This window comes from Leuresthes tenuis, unplaced genomic scaffold, assembly GCF_036924035.1.
Source record: "Leuresthes tenuis unplaced genomic scaffold, fLeuTen1.0.hap1 SCAF_3, whole genome shotgun sequence".
In the NCBI taxonomy this organism is placed as follows: Eukaryota; Metazoa; Chordata; class Actinopteri; order Atheriniformes; family Atherinopsidae; genus Leuresthes; species Leuresthes tenuis.
This window is the reverse complement of record NW_027325357.1, coordinates 14107365-14122339: the sequence shown is the minus strand read 5'-3', so window position 1 is coordinate 14122339 and position 14975 is coordinate 14107365. Positions and strand designations below refer to the sequence as shown.

General features: G+C 42.0%; 1 protein-coding gene across 1 annotated transcript in view; it reads right to left on the bottom strand.

Annotated features, from left to right (window-relative positions):
* Positions 1 to 14975, bottom strand: part of foxj3 (forkhead box J3) — a 72608-nt gene that overhangs the window by 29976 nt on the left and 27657 nt on the right. Inside the window, exon 2 of the mRNA XM_072381945.1 lies at positions 12749 to 13229. Within this exon, the coding sequence (XP_072238046.1) occupies positions 12749 to 13069 (321 nt within the window). The 5' untranslated portion in view covers positions 13070 to 13229. The remainder of the gene's footprint in view (positions 1 to 12748; positions 13230 to 14975) is intronic.

The following is a 14975-nucleotide window of genomic DNA, read 5'->3' as shown; positions in this document are numbered from 1 at the left end:
GAGGGATAAAAAAATAAATCATTTAAATAGAAATCGATAAAAGGTAGGCAACATACAAACATACAAAAAAACAGCAGTACTCAGACCAGAATTTGACCCACGTAGGTCCAGCATGTCATTCCAATCTATACCCTTAATTACTCCAACACAAGATGATCAAAATCCATCTGTCCATTTTCCTTTTGGGTCTTTATAGCAACAGTCTAAGCAGAGATCACCAGACCTCCCCTTCCCCTCCCACCTCCTCAAGCTCTTCCAGAGAGACACTGAGGCGTTGCCAAGCCAACCAACATATAAACTTTCTTCAGTGAGTTCTGAGTCTGCCCAAAGGCCTCGTTCCAGTAGGACATGTCCAAAACACTTCCTCATCCTGATCAGATTCCAGAATCCCCACCTCAGCTGGCTTTAACGCAGAGGACCAGCCACCTTTTGGAGGAAAATTGCAAATTGCAAATTAGCATTTTGCCAGTGATGTGGTCCTGTGGGCTCCAGCAGCAATAGACAGTTTGCAGCCAAGTATGAAGAAGCTGGGATGAGGGTCCTGGGAGGACCGGGGGGGGATGAGTTGTTACCTTAAGAGGAGAAGTTTAGGTATCTTGGGGTCTTAACCCGATCACAGCGTCTGCAGTGAGTGAGTCATCTTTTAGTCATTAAACACACTCAAATGTAAAAATGCGCCTGTTGAGTTACAGTTACTGCTGCTTAACCATGTCTCATAAATAAAGCACAAAATTTATTAGATCAATCCAAATGTCCACTTTAGCTACTGAGTGAAGCTCATCTTAAACAGACACCGGCTAAAAGGCTGAAATAGATCATAGAGGCTCGAGGAGGCTTTCTAAAGGCACTGATAAAGTAAGTTCTAGTGATGACACATTTTATGTCACCGTCATAACAGCTGGCTGCAGATAAAGCCCCGCCCACACGTCTACTCAGTTATGTCAGCTCCCAGTTCACAAACATTTCTGAGATTCTCAAATGGGTAAGAAGTTGTTGTAAATGTATGCTTGGTCATCCAAGACAAACTGGGAAACTGGTACAGCACAATCTGACCAGACCAGCAAGGACAGTTGCTTTATTCAGTGCTGTAAATTGAGTCTAGTTGTCTGAGGTTGGCTCGCACTTTTCTCCTGTGCTTCGCAGGACGATCCCCCCCCCTTCTTCCTCCACTGCAGAGGCAGCATAAGGCCATGAAAGATTGGAGGCAAAGTGACGTCCTCTGGTTTATCCTCCCTGAAAGCCTTCGCATGCTCTCAGTTCCACATGAGGGATCTGATGAAAGCCGTTTGTCAGTGTGCCACTTAATTATCAGGCAGAAGAGGAGCCTCTGATGCTATCCTCTGACGATGGCTCACAGCAGCCTGCTGACTACAGTGCACACTAACAATGAAGAACTGACTGGAGCTACTAATGGTGACGGGCTCGTGCCAACTGGCCACTTAAGAGTTAGACAAATTAAGTCACCTCAGAGAAAGTCTTGTACATCTTCTACATAAACACAATCCTTTTTATCTAAAGACTGCATAAGAAGGTTTCTTATAGAACACAGAGTGCAAAACAGAGCAAGCCCAGCTGAAAACACATCGCACCTACCAGAAGAAACAAGGAGAAACTGAGATGTTCTGACCTTTAATTGTTATTGTCTGTTTGAACAAAGATGCTCAATCACCAACCATTGGTCTGCAATCATAAAAGCAGTCACACAAACTCCTTTACCTTCTATGTCTATTTATTCTTTTGATTACTTCTTTTGTTTTTTTTTAACCCAAAAGGAAATGTTATGAAATCTGAACAGTCAGTCACTCAATCACTTGTCTTACAGCCACGGCAGTCATCCCAAGGCACCGAAGTGCATCTGGCCTGGAGTAAAGAGGAGGAAAAAAAAGACACCATTTTCTGCTGTTCTCATTATAAACATTTAGTGAAGACTGCAAAAATCTGCTTGATGCTGATAAAATGCAGCTGTAGCCAACACAGTAGTCAGTACTGTCAAAGTCACATTTTAAAGTTCAGTGGCAGGATTTGCTTGGCAGCCACGCAGAAACATTGTTCCGGTTGATGCAAAAAAATGACAAAAATCTTCACTGATTTTTTTTTATTCTTAAGGATTGAGTGATTTCAGATGGCAATCATTCAGTTTTCTTTGGTCCCTGCTCTCAGTAGCTGTTAGCTTGACTCCTGCTTACTGCAGATATCGTGATAACTACTTGTGAAAAATGTCACACAATTTAGAAAAAAAAAAACTTAAATGATCTCTTTAATCTTTGTTTTTACACATTCTAACCAGTTCATCCTTCTGTCCAAATGAAAGTTTGTACTATATTTTAAGAAATATGCTCAAGGCCTTCCTGATGAATCACATTCAAGAGCAATGTTTTTGAGATGTAAGAAAAAAACTAAACATTGGCTCGCTCCAGTCACAGCTGTCCTGGCACCAAGGTACACAAAAGCCTAGGAAAAGCTCCCCCCCTAATATGTATTAGATTTGATTTCCTTCTGAAAAGGAATCACAGACCCACCCTACAGTCCATTAGCCAAGTTAATGTGGAGCTGCCAGACTTGCTGACCCATTAATAATACATTGCAGTGGTCAAAAGAGGCCAGACACCTCCGTGCACCCTTTCATCCCTCTACATGGCCACATTAATGGACTAATTCAGATGCAATTAACTGGTGAGGAGAGGCTGTGGCCTTACGGCTGGTAGAGCACAGGCTGAAGGGCTTAGAGCCAAGGCTTGGATTTATAAACACTGTGAGCGCACACATGAACACACACACATTCACAAAACAATTTACATACCATTAGAAGAGCGCCTACACAATTTGGAGTAAAATAAAGGTGGCGGTTAATGTTGAATACCAAAATAAAAAGCCAAACCTTAACATAGTTCGGGCTACTGTTCGCACAAAAGCATTTCAGTGACTTTAAAAAGTAGAAACACAATGAAATTACCCTTAAAGGACTTTCCAGATGACAAATGTGCACGAGCTGAAGAAGCGTCACGTACCGGGAGTTGCTGAATTTAACGGGTTTCTTTTCAGGTTGGTCTGTCACAGCAGGTTTAATTAGACAACGCTGCATTGGGAAACTTTTTCAGATGTCACGTTGACAAACGAGCAATTATAAGGGTGATATTCACATGTAACATTTGTGGCTAGCATGACCTGCGACTAGCCCTGCTGATGCCAAATGTGAGACGCGAGAGATGTGACTGTCAATACAGGCGCCTGGAAAGCCAGCGAGCCCCATTCTGGCATGTAATCCATCACTGGTTCCACTCGACTGCCACAGCTGTGTCACTGGCCCCCCTCCACTCTCTCACAGACCACTGACCCCACTGAGGACGCACCAGCAGGATGATCAAATATCCCTCTGGGATAAGAGACAGCCATCCTGGTTCGGTGACAAGGCAGAGAACAAAAAAAAAGGATTTTCCTACATATTCTCGGCCACGGTGACATCGTTATCAACAAAAAAAAAAACACAATCGGCACAGTCATGGAAAGAAACATGGCTCCTTTCCATCTTTAAAAGAAAAAAAAAGGGGAGGAGGGGGTGGCGAAGAAGGGAGTGAAGCCATTAGCTGTGTGAGAGCGGCGCAAAGGGTGATGGGGTTAAATAATTGCAGGCGAAGGGAGAAAGTAGATGAAAACAAAGATGGAATCAAACAAGTGGCCAGACGTATCTCACGATAATTACTTGCCATGCAGATTTCATCAACACGCCAATCATTGGGGCCATCTGCCCCTTTTAAAATTCCTCTCAGGTGTGAATGACCCACAGTCAGAATATCAGACAGCACGGGTGTGTTCCCAATCACTCGGAGTGCATATTCATTGGAAGGCTTAAATTAGTCGAGCCGCACTCTTCGACCACATCAGCAGACTCGGGTTGCATTTTTTTTAAAACGTCTTTTTCCAGCCTCCACTAATTAGTCCTGTAGCCTCTTTCTGTTTAATTTCCAAAAATGAAATTCTGTGTGCAAGCTACAGTGCTGACGGGTCAATTAGCTGCAAGCATTGAGGCAACCATAATTATGACTATTATCAATTACAATGAAAGACCAGGACAGGTTAAAAAAAATAATTAGAAACCCACAAAAAAAAAAAACGAAAAAAAAAACACTCAAATAGTGTCTTCTTGAAACAGTTGTGAAAATCTTGCTTTAAAGTGTGTTCTGCGCAGAGACTATGCCAGTGGCAGCAATGACCGTCTAACTCAGTTTAGGAGAATTTAACAGCGCAGAATCACAGTTAAAGGCAGATTCCAGGGACTGCTCTCTATTTATAGAAAGCAGCATTCAAATGGACACCTCCCTCCTTTCTGCTCCTCCTTGTCAGGGCAAAAATCAGTGTGTATACAAGAAGCTATTTTAAAAGGAACCATCTGTGATCCCAGTGTAAACAAAAGGTAGGGCGATATTCACATCTGAGCAGTCGTTGCGTTACTAAGCCATTTTTCAGTCCCACATTGCCTTCACATTAAGCCTTTTTAAGGAGGGATGGATTTCATTTTACCTCAGTCAATCACCGAACTAACGATTAAAGCTAATGAGCACAAAGGGCCAGTCAGAAACAAGGAGAGTTCATTGGTGTGTAACGCGACCTGACGACTGCTGACAAAAGTTGGCAAACATTTGTGGAGTAGTGATCACGCTTCAAAACGTCCTGCTGATGCAAACAACTGCATAATGTCTCCACCGCTGATCAATCTGCTGCTTCTTTAGCATTCGAAAGAAAGGAGAAGCAGATATAATTACAGCCAGTTGACAAAGTAAAGTGCAAAACGTAAATCTAATCTGGTAATAATCACTTATTACATGTGATTTTGTTCATTACTGGTCACATTAATCGAATGAGCTTTTGAGCTTCACACAGCTTCGCTCTGCTGAGAAGAAGGACGGATAGAAAATATCTCCGTGATTTTATTTTCTTTGGAAATAAACAACAAAAAAAAATCAATGTCAAGCTTTTAATGAACACTTTCACTAATAGACAAAGTGAAGCCGAACCAAGCAGAAAAATGATTATGGCCAAAGTCCACTCGAAGGGAAAAGTGGAGATACAAGTAAAGCAGAGAGCTTTTGTTTAAATCTATCCATCTACTGACGGCGTCCTTAAGAATTGTTGAGCGGTCCTTCATCTTCCTCTTTGAAGAGTCTTAGAACTGGCTAATGATTTTTCCCCAGTCGTGCGTTCCCCTGAAAAGTGTTTCAAATTTCTTGCCATTTCCAACTTAAACTGTGACATCGAGGGAGATTTTGAAGCCGAACTGTGCTTCAGAAAACAGATCAGAGACAAAAACACAGGGCAGTGCCTGCCAGAGGTAATGATCTCACATAAATAAACAACTCCAGAAACCTTATGTGCCCGATTACTGTCAGTCAGCTGAATGTACCGATCAACAATGTTCACTTCTCTTCAGCTAAGATAAAGGCCAAGTCTTAACTGCATCTATACTGAGAGAGGTCCCGGGCTTCTCATGTTAATCTATTATTAACAACTAACAAGAGTGTCTCAACAATTTCTCATATGTAATTTTTTCCACCTCGAACGCCTGAAGCGATGACCGAGAATCTGCATAAGGATCAACAGCCTTTCCTTTTTTTTTTGGATTGTCTAAACCACAAATGATTTCTAGTACGTAGGAGACTGACGGAGGGAAGAAATGGAGCGTGTCTGTCTCTGAGTCAAGTATCGACTTGGACAGATCTCATTATCACAGAGGAGGAAGTTCTCTCAATCAATTGATGACAATGATCAACAGCTTTTACAACTGACTGTTGCATCACATCTAACTGAGCAAAAAGAGCAGATGGGAGAAAGCTGTTAAGAGTTAATGACGCCTTTAAATGATAACGGAGGTCATATGCGGATGATCGGCAATAACTTTGTGACCGCCCGCCTAATATTGACTCGGTCCTCCTCACGCTGCCGAAGGAGCTCCGAGCAGGATGAGAAGTCTGCGAAAATGTTTAGGTAGGTGTAACTAAGAAACATCCATATGAATGTTTGCTCACCAGAACATTGCATTGTAAAAGGTGAGCAGTGTGTACAGTGTGTTCTGGATGAACAGTAAGGCCCTGGCATTGGCTGTTAAAGTGACTGCTACAAATTCAAATAAAACTGAAGCCAACATTTCTAACACCAGCCTGCAGGCCACTAGAGGTAGCAACACGAGCCTCGGGCCTTTTATGTACAGCACTGCAGTCGGCACTTCACTCAGTGCAGTGTGGGGACAGCAGCTCCTGCCAAAAAGTATCCATGCCAAGGCTTGCCAGCTTGCCCTCCCCGCCCACTACAAGGGCCACAACGTGAGCGGTGGGGCACCGGTAGGCGGGTACAAGGTGAGGCTGGTGGGCGGGTGGCCAGGCTGGAGCTTCCTGACACGGGAACCCGCCTCACAGCAGGATCAAACTAGCTGCCGAATGAATCACTACCTCTCTCACAAACTGAAAAAGTCCGTGCCGGGCCACTTTTGCTGTCTCTACAATTAACCAGGAATCCAGGCTGAGACAAAAAGCTCTGAAAACACTGCTGGAAAATCTCATCACTTATAAGACTAACTTCTTAGCAAAGCTCAATATGAGACCAAACCGGAGAGGCGAACGTTTCAGGATACAAAAAGAATAAAGCATTTCTGGAAATAAATGTCTACCAGTGCTGATGAAATATGCAGTTAAGTCCTTAAAAATCAAAAACCGCCTACAATACAGAGGAATGATGATCCAGGCTAACAGAGATAATGAAGGTCTGCGAGAGTCGAGCACCAAAACAATTTTACACTTTCAAATTTCAGGCCCTGCAAACCTGAGGTTGAGGTGGGAGATATGAGCAGAAGGTACAAGTGCTCATACCTGCCCAATCTTATTCAAATAAGCAAAAGCAGCAAAGATTTTCTGAACTGTGGCGAGTCCCTAGTCAGAGCAGGAACATTATCTCCAGAGTAAATAATGTCCTGGAGGACCAGTGGCTACCAAATCGCTTCTTTAAAAAATAGACTTGCTCCAGGCTACTATTATTAAGCCTCAGATCCAATGGGAAGTTGAACCTTTGATCTGTTTAGGGTACTGCGTATTTGCATTTTATAATGAGATCAAAGCAAGGTCCAGGGCCTCTGCAGAAGGCAGCCCTGCGCCCCATCTTTGTACACTCAAACATTTACAGACCAAAGCTACATTTCCCTTTTAACAAGATCATGTAAGAGCTGTGGACCTCGGTGAAAATGCAGAGGGGGGGATTCAGTGTTTACCAGGCAATCAACAGTAACCTACATTCACTTCTAACTAATTTTCTTTTTCCTGCGTGCAGGTGCAGAGGAGAAAAAAATAAAATCATGCCAGCAGCAACAATCTCCTCAACTGTTTGACTTCAAGAGCAAACATTTCAAGCATTTTTAAACTGGTTGAGCACTGCTCCCGATTTTCTTTGGCATTCTTCACCTGGAAGAAATGCAGCGGGGAATTTACTCACTCTGCCTGAAGTGAGCCCGCGAGGAGCTGAGAGGAGGCTGGAGATGAACATAGAGGTCAACATTTGAGATTCTTTTCCTCCGAAAGAAAACATATATCCGGAAAAAGAAGAGAAAGGAAAAAATCCCACGTAGTGTCACTCCGTCTCTGGATGAGTTGAGACGAATTTCAATTTTTTTAGACGGCAAAAGCAAAGTCAAAGATTGGAGTAGAATCGCAAACAGTCGGATATTTGCTTAAATTTGCAGCTCTGAAGAGCAATTCAGAGAATAACTGTTGTTTTAACCTTTCATTTTTAATAAATTCAATGTGAAATTAACAAAAAGTTAACACATCTAATATAATGCAAGCATTGCCGTCAGAGTGAGGCAGCATGAAGTCAACTTGGGGAGTTTCCCCTCCCTTGCAACCATGTCCTGAAATGTCTCGAGGCCACGCGCCTGCAAACCATTTACGTAACATTTGCCCCACAAACAGTGGTTGCAAATGTGAGTGAATGCTGATCCGTCATTCATGACACACGAGTCAGCATCTAAGATGAGAACCGGCAGATCCAGTAAACTTTCATTTGCATCTATTCCATTCGTTCAAACGCGAATCGAACCAAGACGTCACATTTTAGTTGTTCATTTTTGACAAAGGTCAATGCAAAATCCCAAACTCATTTACCAACATGCAGTTGTGTGAAAAAGGAAGTAAACCTCACTTCAAATACAACCTCCGACCAACAACACGTCATATCACACTGTATCATTGACCAAAAATCAGGTAAATTATATGATATTCTATCAATTCCTCCACAACAATGTGACAGACCAATTACTTTCAAGTTATTCATGCTAAAGGTTGTTACCCTACATGCTACTTAATCGTGGGGTGAACTCAGTCTTTCACACAGTGAATAGAGAATTAAAGTGTGATGTGTCACGTTCCCTCATTGTAAGAACTGATAAGGACCACGTTTCTTATTTTCTAATTTTGTCCTGATATGTAAAACCCTCCCAACTGAAAGCGGGTGTACTATCCCTTTTTCAACACCACCAAAATACCAAGAGTCCATTCTTTATAGCATTACAAGACTCGTCTTTGCTAAACGATACTGATCGGGAGAAATATACGGCCTTCTGACCTTGTTGTGAGGACTGCTCCTAAGATTAAGTTTTAATCTAAAAGTAGTCATCTGGGTCAGCTTCCACGGTTTGCTACAGCTTTGAAACTAAACAAACTGAGCAGCACATATGTATTGTGACAAAAAAGACGCAGTGTGCATTCCAGAAAAGAGCTGCATGCGGAAGCTTATGCTTCTCTTGGATAAATGTGTTTAGGAATCCTTGCATGTGAAATATATTTAAGCAATCTGGCAGATCTTCAAGCATGCTTCGCATGAAAGAGACAGAAGGGCACGGAAGCTGCAGCGTATGAGCTGAATCATGCACAAGACAGCTAAGACAAACCAGCAAAACATGAATCAAAAGTCCCTCTGAGAGCCATAAAGGGTGTTAAAAAAAAGCCCTGACTAATTGCTTGCTCATAGATGGAGCACTCACATCTATGACCTTGATGCATAATCTTTTTTCATTGACAGCACTTACTGATATTCCTTAAAAGTGAAGGCTAATGGAGCTCTATTGAGGTGATTAAATGAATTGCTGGTGCCCAGATTAGCGAGGTCTCATCTCACAGGCACAGCTTGCATTATCATCCAGAAGAGTCTCAAATTTCTGCGAATGACATCTCCAGGGTAACAGAAGAGCTATGACTACATCCGACCTACATTCACCCCGCCCCGCCACGCTCGCTTTCAACTAATCACACTCAGAAATATGCATACTCAGGCACAATGTAGGTGGACTCAAACCATTTTAACCGCGTGTAAATCCAGCGCGCAGTCATAGACACTAACATGGTTCCCGTTTCTTGCAAATCTTAGGATTCACAACCTTCAGAACTATACGAGCTCCCAAGTAAGTTTCCAGAAGCTTGGGAGGGTAACCTTTCCAGAGGCTATTACACAGCTTTAGATGAAAATATCATTTGTGTGATGGGATGTGAAAATTCTCCAAGCACGAAAACATTAGGAACAAACCTAAAGCTACTGGAGCTTGTTCAAAAAGCCAGAGGCATGCAAACGGTCCAAGAATGGATTTCACTCAAATATCTTATGCAATGAAAAGATTTCATGCACATTCTAAATAAATAACATTTCAGTTGAGATTCTCAGAAAAACTATGAAAGGGAAAACACGCCATTAACAAGAATTGAGAAAAAAAAGCAGTGACGCAGGCATCTGCCTATAAGCTCATCTCCAAACCGCTTTTTCAAGCGTTTCCTGTGCTGTACAGCATCCTGGTTACACTGATGTGGTTTTTCACACTTTTTATGTGAGGGTATTTCTACAGTTGCAACCCGCATGTAGGCTAGAATCTGTAGATCTCTGCTTCTATCAGTGAACTAGAAAGTATCTTCGGAGCGCCAATCGCCACCCACAGTGACTAATAGTATTACTTACACTTTTAGTAAAAACAGCATTCCAGTTACGTCAAATCTATATTACACCCGACACTTAAAAGAAAACTCACTCCACTCCAGCTTCCTACCTCTGTGGGTGAAAATTTAGTGGTAGAGCCCCTACATTTCACAGAAAAAAGAAGAAACAATAAAAAAAAAAAAAAAAAGAGCCTTTGAAGAGGTAATTAAATAATGGTCATTTTAGTGTATATCCTATTTTATAGCAAAGGTAATTTAAAAGACATTATCTTGAAGCAATTTTGCACCATTTTTGCAAATGTTCTATATCACTTTAATAAAACAAAAGACGCAACTATTACAAATACTGTTAAACTGAAAGTATATTTGTGATGAACTAAATACGGCACCCTGAATAAAATTTGGTTTGTCGTCCTTTCTCACATAGATTTTATATAAAAACAAACGTGGTCACATAACGTGAATTCAGAGCAGTTGTGGATTAAGGTGCAATACCACCAATGGCCACTAGGCACTGGTCCCAAAACATCTCTGGCTTCACCTTCAGACACAGGCCTCAACGGTAAGCTTTTACCAACTGTAGCTCCTTCATGTACAAAACATACTGTAACTGTGAGGATTAGTGGAAGTATGATGTGCATTTAAGATCACCAACAGTGTTCGTGCATGGGGGATTTGATGTCGAGCACTGTAAAAGGTCAATGCTTTTTTTATATTAGGCCTAAAATAATATGGATTTTTGTCCACTTTGATTTCAGATACTGTGCTTCAAAAAAGACATTCAGAAATTAATGGTTGACACAGTGGCCACGCCCACTTCGAATATACATCATCAGACTCACTTTCCATAGTCACCTTTACCTCAAAAGGTACCTTTCTGAGTCTAAGCAAACATCTTCCATTATTTAACACTGCTTGAATCTGAACGCTGACTTCAAATAATGATTATATGTGATTTTGTGAGCTTATACCAGGAATATCCACATCCAAGGACTGCTGTCCTGCAGGTTTTAGATGTTTCCCTGCTTCAGGACACCAGATTCAGATCAATGCATCATCAGCAGGCTTGTGCAGAACTTAATCTTTGGAAGAGATCCATTTCATCTGAATCAGGTGTGTTGAAGCAGGAAAACATCTAAAACCTGCAGGACAGCGACCCTTGATGACAGACTTTGGACTTCCCTGGCTTATACCAATGAAGACTAAACCTGAGCAGCTGTAAGCAACCAAAATAGGTGGAATCATTTGAATTCTTTCTAAAGAAAACTCCTTAATTAATCTTATTTGAGACCAGCTGCATTTTAACCAAAAACACCTTTTCTACATCGTACATGTAGCACATTTAATCAGTTTCCTCCCTCATGCTCCATCTCCAGTGTGACTGTAACTCAGTGGGTGGAGCAAAGCATTAGCCTTGCCAGCTGCATCGCTACGATTCCCACTCAAAAATGTACAAAAAGTGTGCATTCACAGTGTTGTGGACAAGTGTCAACAGAATTCTATGTCCCATCTATAGATAGTTAGTTAGCTTTGTCAGTCATACCCAAAAAATCCTGCGCCATAAAGTCTGAATATCTGTAGTTCACCACATCCAAATCAAGTATCAAGTGACGTAAATGGGAATTTTACTCTGCAACCTTGTACAACAGTTTATACGAAACAAAGGCAGGTTTTATACAACCTACAGAGGTGACGTCAGTGCTTACTGAAAATGCATGTAACTCAAATCAGGAAATCACACATGCTGCTGCATTACTGACAACTAAATAAGGGACAGTGAAGGTATAGTAAACAAGGGCAGCAAAATAAAACCATTTTAATTTCCTCACAAAAGGCCTTTCCTCAAAAGCTAAAATCAATCCATTTATAATAACACATGCTTTCTCATCTCCTTCTCGCCACACACACACACACACACACACACACACACACATGCAGCCTGTACACATGCCAGATCTTGTCGCCCCAGGAAATGGGCTTCATACATCTTGTCTGACTGCAATAAAGGAGTGCCTAAGATTCTATTTCCAATAAACGTCGACTGATTGGAAAACTCATTCTAATATCAATTTCCATCTGGGCTCTTTAAAAGGCAATCAGCATAGCTTCATCTCAGTATATCATGGGCTCCTTGAGATGATGACACAGCATTGGCTTTCTCCTTCTGCATAATGGCCTTCTCCTATCAAGGCATCTGCAATGAATAATACCACCCATGAATGGGCTATTTAGTCTGTGTTCACACAGATAGGGGCCACTTCTCTGAATATTAATCCAGAGTTTTACACTTCATATCGTTCTCTCAGGGCTGCACCATTTTTCATTCAGAGGAGCAAGGCACTTAGTGTGATTTGGCACACTCATAGTTTCTCTCTCAGCTCTCCAGGATACAACAATGGTGATTACCATTGGCATCGCACGTGTGTTTAAAATGTCCAGCACCAACAAAACAATCATTTAAGTCAGAGAACATCCATTTAAACTCTTATACAAATGCTGTCAACCGCTTATTACAAAATGTACGGCCAAAGGAGGATTTCCAGAACCGAACAATACAAAATAAAGAAACTGACACAAACCAAAAGGTCAGTCAATGTAGCTTTGAACAGCAATTAAGATCGAATGATTTGTACTTGTTGTCAACAAATCTGTGCAATGATGAATGGGTCGCAGCATTGTCCGACTGTGTTATCTGTACCTTAGCCCTTCACTGCTGTTTCAAAACAGCTCGAAAGGAACTTCTATTTGTATCTGTGTAAGATTCAGTGTGGATGTTTCCCTTTCCTTACCTTCCAGCCACTGCCCGCCTCCCTGTAGTAGGGAAAGTTATCACAGATCCACTGGTAGATCTCGCTCAGGGTCATCTTTTTCTTTGGCGAGCTGTTGATAGCAAACGTGATAAGGCTGGCGTAGCTGTAGGGAGGCTTGCCGTCCTTGTGCTGCTGAACCTCGTCCTGATCCAACGTGGTGTTATGATCCAGTAGGGTACTCTTCTTGCCCATGCCTTGCCCATGGGCATTCTGGGCATCAGCCTTACGGATGGCTGCCTGCATGGTCAGCTGAGGAAGCCAATCCATGGAGGTCAGGCTGCTCTCCAGCTCCGACGTCATGGTGACGGCAGACTGGGCAAGGGGAAAGGGTGGAGGTGGAGGTTACTGTAGGTGCTTAATCAAAAAGCGCTCCAGGTGTGAGATAAGATGAAGTTGAGTGGGGATGAAACCAGGACCCCTCAGCTCAGGACGTTAGCGGAGCATCTTCTGTGGGTCAACTCTGGAGAAACAGGAGAGAGACAGGCTCTTATTAGTCAGCTGGTCTTTCTTTAAAGGAGCAACTTAAAAATGGAGGAGGGGAATAAAAAGATATGCTCGGTAGAGTTTGCACACAATAAACAGTCTGTTTGTGAAGTATTCTTATACTTTCTGTGCAGGAGATCTCAAGCCCAGCACTTTCTCCACCACTTGCTGCTCTCAAAGCTGACTCATAACTGGGACTCCATCTGCACAGAGAGTAAATGCCAAGCAATTGTTTTCACAACTGCCAGCCAAATGGGGGAATGGCTCAGGAGGAATTCCAACTCTCTTGAGGGTAGTAAACGCCCTCTACTTTCTTCCCTGCTGCTCGCCTGCTTCTGCCTCCCCTTCCTCCCCCAAACGGAGCCTCTGCCGTAAACAAGCCAACTAGCGTCATCTTGCAAACTGGCTTCTGCGATGTGCGCATTAGTCGTGTTTGCAGAAAGCACGCAGCCAACAACCCGTCTCGCTGTCCCTGTCGGCACACTGCCATCCCCGTCTTAAAATAGACGAGCAGAGTAGAGAGGCCAAAAGTTACAAACATAGGTGAACATGAGAATGTATGGAGGCAAAAGAAACTGAGCAAGATGACACTGCAGTATGTCTGAGGGAGGCGGACGGGGGGGACAAAGAACAGGAGAATGAGGAGTCCTAAGTAAATCGTGGGATTTTTCTCTTGACTAAGCATGCTCACACAAGTGAGTGTTTTCAGCGCAAGTCTCTGTGTGAGCATTTGGAAGCTTGAGTGTGCACCATCAGGCTGGGAATAAAAACAATCCTAACGGACCAGAAAAGGTCACATACAATATCAGTAAGGAAAGAAAAGACTTGTACGTAAACGAATCAGATTCTGCAACATTCATCTCATTACATGTTCAAATAGTATCTAAAATTTCAAATTAGTTTTGACATGTTTTACACTTTTTTTTTTAAATGATTTCTTTTGCATATTTGTTTTGTCAATAGTCACACACACACACAAAAAAAAAAAGATAATTTTATAGGCGTCCAACATTGATATGAGATGCAACAGGAGCACTAAGAAACTCCGTAATTGGGCGAGCTCCATCAGCATCAGTCAGACAGAAGCGCTTTATAGTGGTCCCTTTCAATTGATCTCTCACAGCAGGGGTTAGCAAGCGCCCAGCAGCCAATTCAATATCCGGCATTATCGTGCACAAGCAGAGCAGATGATGAAGGCATTTTTGCACAGCCAAACAAAATTCAAAGAGAGGAAAAAACAAATCTGGTGCCAGGAGATCATTAATGGCAATGGTCTGAAATCTTCCCTCATAATCAGGGATGAGTTTCATCAGGCACCTTTTTTCTTTTTTTTTTTTTTTAGGGTGGTGTTAAATGTATTGACATCATTATTCATTTAATCTAATTTAATCTTCTAATCTATTTCTAAAGTGAGATCCCCCCCCAAAAAACAATCTCAGTGAAAGATAAAGGTGATGGAAAACTGCAGCTATGAAAACAGTGAATGTTTTAAACATGGAAAAGAAGACAGACCATAAATAAGTGGAGATGTTTGAGGAGTTTAGGTGGTTGTTCTGAGACTTTATCCACACTTTGACACTAAGCAAGTTTACAGGACACTAAAAAAAAAATAAATAAATAATAATAATAATAATAATAATAATAATAATCATGGAATTAGTACAACCACAAGCAGACTTGCAAAATGCATCTTTTCAAAACCGGACTAACTCACACAGATAAT